This window comes from Sinohyriopsis cumingii, chromosome 12, assembly GCF_028554795.1.
Source record: "Sinohyriopsis cumingii isolate HCF-2022 chromosome 12, ASM2855479v2, whole genome shotgun sequence".
Lineage (NCBI taxonomy): Eukaryota > Metazoa > Mollusca > Bivalvia > Unionida > Unionidae > Sinohyriopsis > Sinohyriopsis cumingii.
This window is the reverse complement of record NC_142972.1, coordinates 35,301,027-35,316,341: the sequence shown is the minus strand read 5'-3', so window position 1 is coordinate 35,316,341 and position 15,315 is coordinate 35,301,027. Positions and strand designations below refer to the sequence as shown.

General features: G+C 35.0%; 1 protein-coding gene across 1 annotated transcript in view; it reads left to right on the top strand.

Moving 5' to 3' along the window:
- LOC149786244 (phospholipase D1-like) overlaps positions 1-15,315 on the top strand; it is a 142,632-nt gene that overhangs the window by 93,827 nt on the left and 33,490 nt on the right. Inside the window, exons 12-17 of the mRNA XM_089976625.1 lie at positions 1,031-1,176; positions 2,716-2,779; positions 5,569-6,744; positions 9,015-9,100; positions 12,948-13,096; positions 14,001-14,119. Coding sequence (XP_089832751.1) covers positions 1,031-1,176; positions 2,716-2,779; positions 5,569-6,744; positions 9,015-9,100; positions 12,948-13,096; positions 14,001-14,119 — 1,740 coding nt within the window. The remainder of the gene's footprint in view (positions 1-1,030; positions 1,177-2,715; positions 2,780-5,568; positions 6,745-9,014; positions 9,101-12,947; positions 13,097-14,000; positions 14,120-15,315) is intronic.

The window sequence follows — 15,315 nt, the reverse complement described above, 5'->3', positions numbered from 1 at the left end:
ACATCTATGGTGGCAGAACATAGATGTCTCCCATTTTGAGTGCAGTGAAAAGGACTTGTATGCCAACCTTTACGAGTTTGACATCAGTCTTACGAAAATGACCATTAAATTATGGACTTAAGGAATAAAAGCAATAACTATAGAAAAATTATTGTTGCCAAAAATTCGGATATTTAGTTACTGTGCTTGACTTGATATGGGTTTCAGAATTAGTGGAGTTAGTCTGGAATTCATACAAACTTTACAGCAGTACGTTAGATGGTATAAACTGCACACATTTTTTCATGCAAAGCATCTGCATGAACAAACTGTTGACTATGAATTTACAAAATAGCATCCAGCAAGTGATCATGTTGAAGATGATAGGGAAAATAAGCCTCTTAAAATGTGTTAATAATCGGCACAGAAGAATAAAAAGGAATACTCAGATTCCTGTGAATATAAACAAGAAGGGACACAGTTACGTTCATTGGACATCGCATATCAATTTGATTATGTCTCATGGCCGTAGATTTAATAACAAGAATTATGTCAGGTTGAGAGATAGCAACTAGCCATTGAGCTGCATAGGGTTTGGAACTAAAGTTTGTGCATCTGTACTAGTGGTAAATAAGGTCAGTGTGTAGTTTACAAACATTTCATTTGAACATAATGTTTACCATCGCTGCATGTTTTGAATACCGAACTTTCAAATATGCCTTCCAGCTTTACAATAGCAATTTATGACATTTTGTTACACTTTACTGAAAACTGGTCAAACTTATGGAAAACAATCAACTGCTGTACTGAGATGGTCTTGTCAGGGTCAGGAGGTCTTGCATAGTGTCTCTGTCATGGTAGTTTTTAAAAAAATCTTTTATATATCAACCACTGTAGACATAATTTTGCAAATCACTATTTGCCAGTCTGTAATTTATGTGAATTGTGCTATATCTTTACTTAAGTGTGATGAATTCTGGTTAATTTTGTTCTTTGGCACAGTTCATATAATATGTATACTTTCTAAGATTTGCTGTTTTCTCAAAAACAGGTGCTGCGACATCCAGATCATGGTGCAAGTGCAAATGGTGTGTTGCTGTGGGCACACCATGAAAAGTTGGTTGTGATAGATCAGAAGATTGCCTTCCTGGGGGGATTGGACATTTGCTACGGAAGATGGGATGATGAGACTCATAAGTTAGTACTTGCTTGCATTAATGTCCTTCACATGATTGTGGGTTTATGCATCTGCAATAGGAGGTAGTGAGGTCAGGGTTACATGTCAGTATTTTAAGTTTCCATCACACTTTCCATTTCATTCTGTACATTTTTTGGACACATGAGATAAAGAATTGAAGCATAGTATTCTTAAACAACATCATTTGAAGGTGTGTCATGTACTACTGTGGGGGTCCTGTGTTCAAGGTCAAGGTCACAAGCTTGTATTTTAACCCTTTACCTCATGCAAGCACTTTTGGACACCTCTACTCCATTCGCATGAAGGCGCCTTTTGACGTCTCTACTCCATTCGCATGGAAGCTTTTTGACGTCTGCTGTAAACATCAGCCATTTTAATCCGGTTTTCGTAGTGCCACCTTCGGGGAGAACCCTCTATTAAATACTACATTCATTTCTGCAAATAACAATTACTTCAGATCACGTGGTCACTGTTTATGCTCTGGTCAGTATCTGCTATTTAAAGTAACTGGTTGTGGATTTCATTCAGTACTTACGAAGTTTTCACGATTAGAATCACAACTGTGAAAGCTTCAATAACTTAGGTAAAGGCTCTGATATTGATGTAGGTAGCAATTAGTTTTTATAAATTATCAAATTCAGATGATTTAGTGATGTAGATGCAGACAATAAACTTGTAAATTTCGAGTATGAGAAATGGCAGCTACGGTTGGACACGTGGTCTCACTGACTTGACGGTGAACAAGTTCTCTCAAGATTTGAAAGCACATAAAAAATTCTTCCGTAAAAAATAATTACACAGCTTTAACAATCGGACTTTACTCTTAAATTTTTACACACATAATAGATTTGTATCAAAAATGTAAAATGGTTAAAATTGCTGTTAAACATAACATACACTACATTGCTTAACAGTTAACAGGCAGGCCTATGCGTATGGAGTCGAATAGGTAACAGGTGTTCTATTTATAGTGTGCTGCACTTTGTAACTATTCTCTTTGAGGTAAAGGGTTAAGTCTTCCATTACACTTCCCTGTCTACTCTGTAACTTGAGAGCCGTTTGAGATCAAGGGATGAAACTTTGCATATTTGTGCATCATCATTAAGAGGTACACATTAGGAGTCTTCTTTTCAAGATCAAGATCTCATGTATCACAGTCAAGTTTTGTCTTCAAGATCAGTGCCACTGATCCATTTCTTCCACTTGTACTCTTGTGCCGTTTGTTAAGGAGCCACAAAACTTGATTACTTTCCATTTCTAACCAGTCATGACATTCTCAATCAGATTTCTTTGCTGTATACTTTTGATGACGTCACCATATTGGGCAGGAGACAAAATATCAGTGAATATTTCTGTACAATTGGAGACTTTGGGTCATCAGATACCAGTGTTCTATGTTGGGATCAGTATCTCAAAAATAACTTTAAATATCACTTCAAGTCCTTACTTTTATTACATAAAACAAGTTTTTAATTTCATGTTGCATTATTTTTTTGTTGTTGTTTTATTTGTCAATTTAGAAGGATTTATTTTTCCAGGTTGGCTGATCTTGGTTGCATTATTGGAAGAGGCAACAGTCCACAGAATTCTCATGATATTCAGGTATTTAACTGATTATATTTCTGGTATTGTAAATATACTGCCTATAAGATATTGGAAATCTTTTGTAATAGATTTTAATGGACTTTTGAACTTTGTTAAACAAGGTTTATTAGCAAAGAAAAGAGACTACTCTTATACTCTAGGGTTACAAGAAACTATATACCTATATATTACACTGTACTATTACACCCTAGAGTCACAGGAAAAAAATGTACTCAAATATTACACTGTACTGTTTACACCCTAGAGTCACAGGAAAAAAATGTACTTAAATATTACACTGTACTGTTACACCCTTGAGTCACAGGAAAAAAATGTACTCAAATATTACACTGTACCGTTGCACTGTAGAGTCACAGGAAAAAAATGTACTCAAATATTACACTGTACTGTTACACCCTAGATTAACAGGTAAAACTAGACCCAGACATTAGACTGTACTATTATAGCATGAGGATACAAGAAAAACTATACCCTAATATTTCTTTATACTATTATACTCTAGAGTTACAGGTACAACTAGACTATCATGTTTGTAAAGTATTTACCCTAAGACTTTTTGCTCCACCCCCCAAAATTTGAGTCTTTGGGTATGTTTCTAAGGAACAATAACTGTACCAAGGAAAAATGTCAGTTTTAGCATATGCATTTGGGTTTTTTTCATGCTCAGTAAGAATGTACATGGCTTTGGGGAGAGGTCTCAGTTGAGCAGGTTAAGGATGAATACAGGAGTCATATAATAATAGTAGCTGTATGAATCTATCTTGTCATGCCCAGTAAGATCATATAGAATGTAGGGCATGGATTTCAGTTGTTTACAAGTTGTGACCCAGTTGCTGCTTGGATTGCATTGGAGATAAATAGATATGTAGATGAGGCAAGAACGGAAGGATTAGAATGCAGGTATTGTCAAAAGAGCAAAAAACAGACGTGTAAAAAGATATATAAATGAATAGATAAATAAGGGTGTTCAAAATGACGAGATTTTTAAGAGAGAGTGCTATTTATGTAAAAGACAATAACTGAAAAATTGAACATCCAAGAAAAATTATGTTGTAATATATCATAACATTTTTCTTTTTCTATGTTACTTTCCACTTAAAATTTAATTTATCATGCTGAATTTAAGGTTAAACAGACCCTAACTGAAATATTTCATTTCCACTTATTTGTCTTTTTCTGCTTGCATATCATCCATTTTTCGCATTGAAATTGGCAACATGCATCTAAAATACATTTGACAAGCTATCTTTTGAGAATGATTAGAATAATTTATTTTATTCATTTAATTATTTTCCAACCAGAAAGTATGTATCTGTCCCCTGTAATAATCATATATACAATAGATGATGACCACTGTTTGTGGGTGCTATATTTTCAGGTGGCCTAGTGTTAGAGGTGATTGGTTATAGTATTTACCATTATCTTTTAATCACCTTGAAATTGGCAACATGCATCAGCACAATCTTTGACGCACTGAGTGTCCAGAGAGAGCAATCTTGTTTACTTCGAGCTCACAAGTACTTGCAAACCTGAGTGTACCTGAGATGAATCTGATTATGTCCTGAGAGTCAGGCAAACGGATTTGTAAAGCCCCTTTCTGACTTCCACCTTGACGAGCACGTGTTTTTTTCAAACTTTTATTGCTAAAAGAAGTCAAAAGACATAGATATGTTTTTGTCTCGAGAGAGCTGGATTTGTGAGATAGTGTATGTACTTCTAACATGCTATGAATTGGCAAATCGTTTATGAAACCAATGTATTTTACTCAGAAAAAATGATTGCTTAGAATTTTGACCATTGATTGCTTTAGCATGGCACCATTGAAGCATGGCATTGTGTACCCACTGGCTTCCACATTTATTTTTTATTTTGAGTTCATTTTTGGGGAGGCTTCATATTATTTGGAGCTCAGCAGCTTACATGATGAACGCATTCTGCACACAATGTCAAGAAGTATGGCCCCTTGAACAACTTGGCATAGACATTGCCTATTCACAGCCTTTTGAACTCTGTACCTTCCGCGCATATTAATTGATTTGGATCAAACTGGCCATGAAGTTTCACATCAGCAAGAGTTCTGATGAGTTCATTAATGAGCTCACTCTGTACATATTTGTTAAAGGTATGATCTTTCATTGATTTGACCGCTCCAGTGGCCTAGTGATTAGAGCGTCCGCCTTGGATGCGGGAGGTCGTGGGTTTGATCCCCAGCTGAGTCATACCAAAGACTTAAAAAAATGGTGCCAACAGTTGCCTCACTTGGCGATCAGCATTAAGAGGTTAGTGTTATAACTGGTCAGCCTGGTGTCAGGATAATGTGACTGGGTGGGACATCATGCTACATGTCTGCGGTATGATGCCCCAGTGCTGGACATCACTATAAACTGCCACACTGAAGACATCGCAGTGATATGACCGAAAAATTGTTAAAGCTATGTTAAAAATCCAAATCACACACACACACGCCTTCATTGATTTGGCATGGGTGCTGTTAATGCACGACTTTGTTAGCAGGTTTAATAAGAAGCCCATTTTTTTCAAACTGTACAGTAATGGTCCAATGAGCATAATGAGATCTGACCACAAAATAGAGGAATAAGTTCATTGATCCAATCCACATTTTTGGCTTTCAGAAACAGGGGACATTAGCCATATTGGCGGCAAGTGTTTATTTGGTTCCCTAGAATAGTAACCCTTGTTATTCCTGAAAGAATAAAAAAACACCCACACCTGATTCATATACACAGTTTAACATAAGTAAGATCATGTTTCAATTTTTTGTACAGGAAGGTGAGATGGTAAATGGAAGAACTTCGTGGTATTCAGCTGGCAGCCAGCACCAAACAGATGAGGTTCCTAAAATAGAAATAAAAGAGGGGCAACCAACATCCTCATCTGACCCCAGAATTAGATTAAAAATAAGTGCAGACAAGGGGCCTCCTCAAAACTTTGTCACCAGTACTTTTGAAGACAGTAAAACCTGTGATACTGACATCGCTAACAGTTCAGGTGGAAGTGTCCACCTTCATGACAGAAATAGAGAAGATATGGATTTACATACTCCCGACATTGCTGATAGTTCAGGAGGAAGCAGTTACCTTCATGAGTGTGATAAATCTGCTACAGAGGACAATGTAAAGTTTGGATCAAATGCAAATCTTGCTGATAATGACAGTTTAAAAAATGAGGAATCATTTAACTACAATAATATTTTAGTTGAAGTCACTGTTCATAATGATGTCAATTTTCCAAAGGAAGATGAAATCTTAAAGGAAGTAAATGATGAAAATAAGGATATGTTTACTAATGTGGGACAGAGCAAGGAATCTGAGTCTCATTTAGTCTTGGCCATGGAGAATCCAGCTAAAAGATCTAAAAGTGCTCAAAAGAATTTGAAGACAGTAAATTTTGAAAACAATAATAACAAAGATGCCAGCACAATTACATCTTACAATGATAGGGGCCATGTGAACAATGGAGGACATATGTGGAAAGGAAGGCCTGTTAAATGGGCAGGAAGGGAAAATGTCAATATTAAAAGTGCTGTGTATTTGCCTAATGATTTTGGCAATATAACTTCTTTGTCTCATGAAGGCAACCAGGACAGATTAGAAGATTCATCAGCACAAAGTAAAGGTGGTAGAACAGTTCCAGGTGGTGTAGTAAAAAGTGAATCATGGGCAAGCAGAAAATTACGGCAGACATTCATAAGGCAACGAAATGTGAAATACGAAGAGGAAATGGAGAAAGCAGAAGACCTTGATCACAGTGAGAGCAACACAGATGAAATGGACCATCAAAGAGCTGGGGGATTACGTAGAAAATGGAGGATGGTTCTTGACATAAAGAAGCTTGAGACTGCAATGAATAAGCAGCAAGCTGAAATGCCTTTGACAAAAAGCCCTGCAGGGCAGAAATCTAGAGCTTCCATGGTGCCTCCAGTTTCTTTGGGAGCCAAGATTGTAAGTATTTCTTCCTCTGTTTGTCTTTCACTAGCTTTAATAAGTACTAGACGATGCAGGGGACTAATTATTTACCTAGAAATTGTAATGGTCAGAAATTGTATGAATTCAAGGAGAGAAAAAAATCTTTGTGTGGTTATCCTAGTAGACCAAAGGCATGTTCTTCTGATATTTATTGCTATGTCAGAAACTTTCCAAACTTGTAAGAAATGCCTAAATTGATAAAATTATTGTGCTTCCACTGCTTGCAATACTGTTTAAAGTTAAATACAATTTGTTTTGGTACTGTAGGATACTTTAGTGAATCTGTCAAGTGGCAGTAATTTGATAACCTGACTCTCGTTACATTCAAAGGTCCAGAAACACAGTTCATTGAGCTTAAAATCACTTAAATATATAGAACAGTCCAGATAAACTGCAAGGAAAATTGCAGAGAATTTAATATCTGTACATTTTGATTTGTACCTATGAAATTAGTAGACCACTCAGTTTCCAGAATAATCATGCAACATGTGATATTAGCATCCACCAAGTGAGGTGCTTTAGATACAGACCCTAGTTTCCATTTTGTCATGTGATACCATAATCCAGTACAACCATCCACAGCATTGTGTTCTCTCATAAATATCTCTAAACTGTGGTCCAAAAATGTTGCTGTAAGTTATGTTCATTTAAATAGTTCCTGATCATGATCTTGGATGCAAATAAATGTCATCAGATCACAGAATGTTTTAAATACAAATCAGCTTTATGAGGGCATATACATGATATTAACAGGTGTTGCCTAATGATCAAGTTCATGAGGGCATATACATGATATTAATAGGTGTTGCCCAATGATCAAGTTCATGAGGGCATATATATGTTATTAACAGGTGTTGCCCAATGATCAAATTCATGAGGGCATATAAACATGATGTTAACAGGTGTTTCCCAGTGATCAAATTCATGAGGGCATATACATGATATTAAAAGCTGTTGTCCAATGATCAAGTTCATGAGGGCATATACATGATATTAATAGGTGTTGCCCAATGATCAAGTTCATGAGGGCATATAAATTATATTAACAGTTGTTGCCCAGTGATAACAATTTCATATGATATTAACAGGTGTTGCCCAATGATCAAGTTCAAGCATCAAGAAATAAAAGAGGATACAAAAATAACTTTTGCAGCTTTCAGACCTGAAACATTAAAATGACCTTTAAATTATGGACTTTTGAAATAATAGCAAAATGTACGACAATGCAGTCATTGCAGTTAAATGTTTACAGAGGTCAAATACAACAGGGGATGTGGATAATGATCACATGATAGATTTGTTAACTTCTAATGGAAGAGGCATATTAATTTTGGAAACCAAATATTTGATGGTCATGGTTAAAATGACTGAAACAAAATCATTGACCAAGCTTTGTGGATAGCTTTGACTGGGGGGGGTGGGGTACAGAAGAAACTTTAGATCTTGCGATCTTAACATAAAAAATCATGGTATGTCTAAGCAGAACATCATGGTTTCTGCACATTTAAGTTTAGTTCAAAACTGCATTGATTGGTCAAAGGTCATGGTCAACAAGACAAATTAGTCATAGTCATTGGAGTAAACCATGTCCTACTAGTACCTTAGAAAGAGGACTATTAAACTTGGTGGGGACATAACATACCATTTACTGTACTATTTAGTTTATGTAGTAATGTTCCACATAAATGTATACTTTATAATGCTGCTGAAATATGTGTGCAAATGTTTCTTGAAAAACATTGATTTAGAAATAGTATGCTATTCAGAAGGAGCATGATGAATATGTAAATTAAAGGTCCTAGATTTATACATTTCTATACATAATCTTCTAATCTAATTTGATAATCAGCATGAGAAAAAAAGTATGGAATCGAAGTGTCATTCAGTATAGCTCATAACCTTTTTTAACTGCTTTTTATTACTGGTGGCCATATTGAATCTAGACATCATATGACCAAAGACAGTATTGGACAGTAGCTGAAATAGATACATAACTTCATGTCAGATGTTGCTATCACATTTTGTGTTTTGTCATATACATGTATGTCACAAATTGACTGGACTAAAAACATGTATCTGTGGGGATAAATTTTTGGTGATTTGCAGTTGGACCAGTTATTATCAGTACCACTGATTATTTCACAAGTTGAGTAAACATTTCAAGTATCTTGTAATTTAATCATCTCACTTGGAAAAAGTATATTTGAATTCAGAGTTATTTGGATTGTTATTTTGTTTTGCAACAGAGAAATACAATGCAGTTCCATCAAAGAAAAGACAGTGATGCAAGCCTGTATGATTTATACCCATGGAAAAAGAAAAATAAAGACGAGTAAGTCTAGATGTATGTTTAGTCATAGTAGCTGTACTGTTTGCCATCTCCATTTCCCAACATTGTCAGGATCATGGCTCAATATTTTACATTTTCATTACATTTTCCTTTGCTTCATAACTTTAAAGCTGTTTTTCAGATTCAGATTCACACACACACACACACAGAGAATGGAAAGTGCTATCCCTAGATTCTAAAGGAGAATGCTTGATAATATTATTATATTAACGGAATATTTATTAATACAAATAAGTAGCATTATCATACAGGTTAGAGAATTTATTATTCATACTTTTCAGAGATTCGAACCTGGGTCAGTGGGTAAACAGCACCCCTCACCTCATCAAAAAGCACTAATTAACCCCGATACCATCTTCACCATGCACACATCACCAAAATATGATGCTGCAAAAGTCAGTGATGTGTGCATGGTGGAGGTGAGGGGTTGGTGTTTACAGGCAAGGCAGTGGGTGCCATTTACCCACAGAACTGGGTTTGAAATTTAAATAGTGTACAAATTAAACATTCTCTAACCTGTATGATCATGTTTCACATATATATATATATATATATATATATATATATATATATATAAAAAACAGACACATCATCGCCTTCAATTTTGGGTCTCTTCGGAACGAGCTTAGTTTCATTCAGGACTTTTTATTACTAGGACTTGTATTCTAGGGAAATAAATTATTTGTTAAATTTTACAGAGCTTGTTGTCGTCACTCTTTTCTGTTACTTATTTTAAGAGCATAAACTCAACAATATATAATATCATTAGAAGGTAAAAAGTATACCTCATTGGGGATTCTAGTCTAGCTTTAGAGTCAGTGTCACAAGTCAATATTTTAATGTTTCATCACTTCCTTTCCACTTGATAACTTTAAATCCATTTGAAATAGGGCCCAGAGTGGCCGAGTGATCTGAAGCGCGTGGGTTCGAGTCTCGGATTCAGCCAATGTGGGTATGTGAGAAAGCTTGCCAGTAGCTTCTCATGGGTCAGTGGTTCTTTCCGGGGTCTTCCCGGGTTCTTCCTCCAACATTAATACTGGCCGCCATGTATAGCCATTCACGTGCTAAAAAATGGCGTTAAACCCTACAACAACAACAACAACCATTTGAAATAAATGGACAAATTTTTTATAATGTATGTCCTATCTTCAAGGTCAAGGCTTCATGTCAGTACACTGTATTTGAAGTTTTTCATCACTCTTTTCTTTCTGCTTTATAATTTTAAAAGTGCTTGAGATAAAGTGTTGCAACTTTGTGTACTTGTATATCATCACAGGCAGTTGCATTGTAAAATTTATTTGAGATCCTGTATTTAAGGTCAAAGTCAGTAATGTCAAATTATGCTCATAATTTCCTTTCCATTATATAACTTACAAAGTGATTCAGTTGATTGATGAGACTTTAATCCTGATTTATTGCTAGTCTAGGTACATGTACTGAAATTTTATCTTTGAGAAAAATATTCAAGTTTATCTTTATACTTTCCTTTCTATTCTGTGACCTTAGAGCTAATTAAAATAATTGGATGAAACTTGGTTACATTTGTATGTCTTCAGTAGAAACATGGGTTATATAATTCATACGAGATAAAAGTATAAGATAAATATTTCTAATTTCGTATAGGACATTCATCTTTCCATAATTTTTGAATTTGTTTGACATAGATACAGCTTGGTATACCTGAACATCATCAATAAAAGTTTTGTTGTGTAACACATTTGAAGTCCTATTTAAAAAGTCATCCATCATTATTTTGAGTTTGTCACATGTTCCCATATATATATCTTCAAAACTGTTTGTAATAAATGATGAAATTTGCACACCACATTTTGGGCCATGTCTACAAAACTAAGGTCACCTGATAAATATTTGTTACATGTTTTTGTTAGGTACTGTTGTGATACTCCTAAGCTGATTGAGGTACTGAGATGAACCATTATAGACTTATTTTTCTTATTTTGTGGCATTTTGTGTAGCACAATCAAGGTCATATCTTCAAAGTCATGGATGAAATACTTTTCCTTGTTTTCCCAGTAACTCAACAACTCAGCAACAAAGGTCACAGTTCATCATCATGTGCCTGTGATAACATCATAGTCGACAGGGAACATAGCTCACAGAATTTGATTCTTGTTATCAACAGTTTTTTTGTGGATTTGATTTAAATTTTTTGTTTGAACTCTAGCTTAAAAAGTAAGCCATGGTCTGACAGGCAGGTTTATCCTATAATTAGAAAGAATTTTAAATTTGATTTTTAGATCATTTTTCTATCCCCAGCACCATTATTTTTAAGCTTCAATGTCAAAAATTTTGTGTGATAGTTTTGAAAGCTGTAAGTTATGTGTGTGATGTGGTGGTGGTGGTGGGTACATCATAACATGTTCATTGAACCAGATGTGCATTATGTTGAGTCACTGGGAAACAATATCTGTTTTGAGGCTTTGATTAGAATTTGGTTTTTTTTAATACTATTTTTTTAATCATGAGCATTGGTTAAATGAAATGTAATTATTTGTTTGAAAATAAAAAGAACCAAATTTATAAAATGTTGAGAGTATTTTTGAACTGGTCATAACTCAGGGGTAGATAACTTTTGTTAATAGCATGTGATATTCTTCAACTTACATGTTCCATGTGCCTATATTCAGCACAAACATTTAACTTTTGGCAGGTTATGTACTAAAAAATGATGCATATAATGTATACAGGATAATTCCCAAAATGCATGTAAAAGAAAAGGAAAATCATTGCTTCTGGGAATACACTATGAGTTAGGAGCTGAGTCGTGACCCTACCACAAATCATGCTGCTTCAGAAAACTTTTAATTAGCCACAACTGGAATATCACTCCTTTTTCGTTAAACCCAAGAACAACTCGGATAGAGCTTGGCACAGTGATTTACTGGATTCTATTTTTGTGCACTAGTAGTTGTCACCAGAAAAATATATATGGGGATTACTGTCTTGTATTCTATATTTTAAGGACATTAAAGGTTATTGTACTGTCAGAGGTTGATGGTTATTGTACTGTCACAGGTTAATGATGGTTGTAGTGTCACACATTATTGGTGGTTCTACTGTCACACATTTTTGGTGGTTTGACTGTCACATTATTAGTGGTTGTACTGTCATATATCAAGTTTTGCCACTGATTTATTAGCAGGGATGTAAAATTAGATATTTCTGAACAGTAAAACCATCAGGTCCTCAAAGCAAGACTTAATCCCTTTGAAATATTGGAAAATTTGGTAAAAACAAAAGTGTGTAGTGTGAATATCTGTATCATTAAATCACATGGAGAGTCATGATGACACAGTAGCATCATGGTTTATGAATATATGTTACATGGAGAGTCATAGTGCCACAGAAGCATCATGCTAGTAGTTTATGAATTTATGTTACATGAAAAGCCATGATGTCACAGGAAGAGGCATAATGCAACAGTAACATCATAGTTTTGACATAGTAGCATCAAAGTTTCTGGCAGAATGTCACAGGAAGGCCACAGCAGCATCATAGTTTATGACAGTATGTCACAACAAGTTCTGATGTCACAATAGCATCATAGTTTCTGACAGTATGTCACTGGGAAAGTTATAATGTCACAGTAGCATCATAGTTTCTGACAGTATGTCATAGGGGGGCCACAGTAGCATCTTAGTTTCTGACAGTATGTCACAGGGGGGCCACAGTAGCATCTTAGTTTCTGACAGTATGTCACAAGAAATAATATTGTTTCTGACAGTGTCATTATTTATATTGCTACAGATTTAGACTTTTAATCAATCTGAAATCGGGTTTCATTAACAAATGTATCTTTCTTTCACAGTGAACCAATTCCACTGAATGTAAGCAAACTAAATAGCTTTGAACAGTCTCCTGATGACAAATTGCTTGGCTCATCAAAGCTTTGGATTGGAAAAGACTATGTCAACTTCATCTTCAAAGATCCTGTAGATGTACACAATCCGTTTGAAGGTAATTTTTGCAACATTATTACAGAAATTTTAATTATTAAAAATGTTAAGTTCCTCTTGCTTGTGCATTGGTATTATTAATACAATATACTGTGCAATGTTTACTTTCCGTAACTGACACCTAACACATTATGCAATAGAATGATTTGATGTAGGTCATTTCTCATGGAAAAATTCCAAAATATTGTCTACAAGTTAGTTTTGAGAACATTCTAAGGTAATAATGAAGAATAGGTCTTGAACTCAAATTCAAGCAAACAAAAAAACAAACCATCATGACAATAGTCAGGTAGGTCAAAACTCTACACTCATACATGGACAAAGGTCAGGCATAAAATATAAATTATACAGTACACCATACAGTCATTTCTTTATTAGTCCAAGTAAAACATTCCATGGTGTATTTGATCATTTGATCATTTTATTTTTGTCAGCTTTACAAAAAAATGTACTTTGTATCCAAAAATATTTGTTCCATGGAAAATTACAACAAATTTTGAAACATAGTGTGCAGAAAATTGGAGTGTTGGATATTTACATCAATGAATGTTGGTCATCCAATTCTGACTTACCTTGAAAAGATGATTTCACACGGGTCCATTTTTGCTGGACAAATTGGATCCATGGGCTAGTGTCTCCTTCATTGCCCCTCACTTAAAAAAAAATACAGCTAAATAGCGCAGTCACTCCCCCAACCCACACTCACACCCCGAGCACGGCACCCTGGGTGGTGTCAATATCACCCCACCCCCATTACAATGGGATTGATCTCACATAAATGATGCAAAAGATTTGTATTAAAATTAGGATGTTTTGCATCTTTTTTCTATACATTCCAGTTCTTGAAGAATTTTAGAGTAGGTGCATTAAAGATTTACAGATTAGATTTTTTTCCTTGATTCCAGACCTTATTAACAGAGAAAAGACTCCCAGAATGCCTTGGCATGACATCGGAGCAGTGGTATATGGGAAGGCAGCTCGAGATGTGGCCAGACATTTCATTGGAAGATGGAATTTTACAAAGGTAACTTGACTGTCTTATGAAAATAATTTTTTGACCATTGTCTGAAGAGAATCTACAGGTGTATTCAAATTTTTGATGCAAATTTAACTTCTAGATAAAATAATTTTTTGTGTCGGATAACTTAAGATTTCAGAACCAGAATAAAGTCTTGATGTTTGATATTATTTTCTACACTTTCCCATATAATACTGAAGTTTTTGCTGTTTCTTCCAATACTGACAAGTGGACAATGAATGAAAATCTGTTTTGATTTTTTTTTAATTGATTCCATGTATGTTGGAGGTCGTACTTGATAGTCCATGATATTTTAAGATTTAGTTTAAATCATTAAAACAGCTCTAAAACTCCATTGGTCATGATCATGAACCAGTCTTAGTGATGCATTCAGTTTAATGAAATATGTTGTGCCTGTCTTTTCATTCTTGTACATCATTGTTGTCATTACCCATCATGACAATGTTTGGATTTTCTTGCTTTTTTACCTTCGCATGTTCGAACAGTACATAAAGCTATTTTGGATTGACTGATTTCTTGAATTTAGTTTATGTAACATCCTTGGTAATAGTTCACTCTTTCAAGTTATTTTGTGAAATAGGGATGCAGGACACTATTTTTATGCTTCTTCTTTTTATGAAAATTTAATGAATCATTTCCTGCAATTTGACTTCAGGTACGTGTAATAATAAGGTTTATTTTGCTGTCCTTGATCTTGAAAAATATATTCCACTATTTAGTTGCTAATCTGTGAAAGAGTTCCTTTATTTACCATTTTCAAGAAATTAGGATTTCTCAAAAAAATTTAGTAGATCCCATTGCTGCATAATTTTCCAGACATAGGGGTACTTAGAAGGTAGTAATATGAGGAGTAAAGTGTTTTTCAGGGAAATTGTTTTATGGGAAACATAAATTTTGCACTGGTCATGACTTGCATCTCAGGCCCACTCCCAATCTTCTATAATAAGGGTATTTATTTGGCTAGGAGAAATTTAGACAAATTTTAACATTGAGGTTAGTCTTTGATGCACATGACTGCTCCTGTGGCATAGTGGTTAGAGCATCTGCCTTGGATGCGGAAGGTCATAGGTTCGAACCCGGCAGAGTCATATCAAAGACTTACAGAAATGGTACTAACAGTTGCCTCACTAGGCGCTTAGCATTAAGAGGTTAGAGTTAGGATTGGCAAGCCTGGTGTCAGG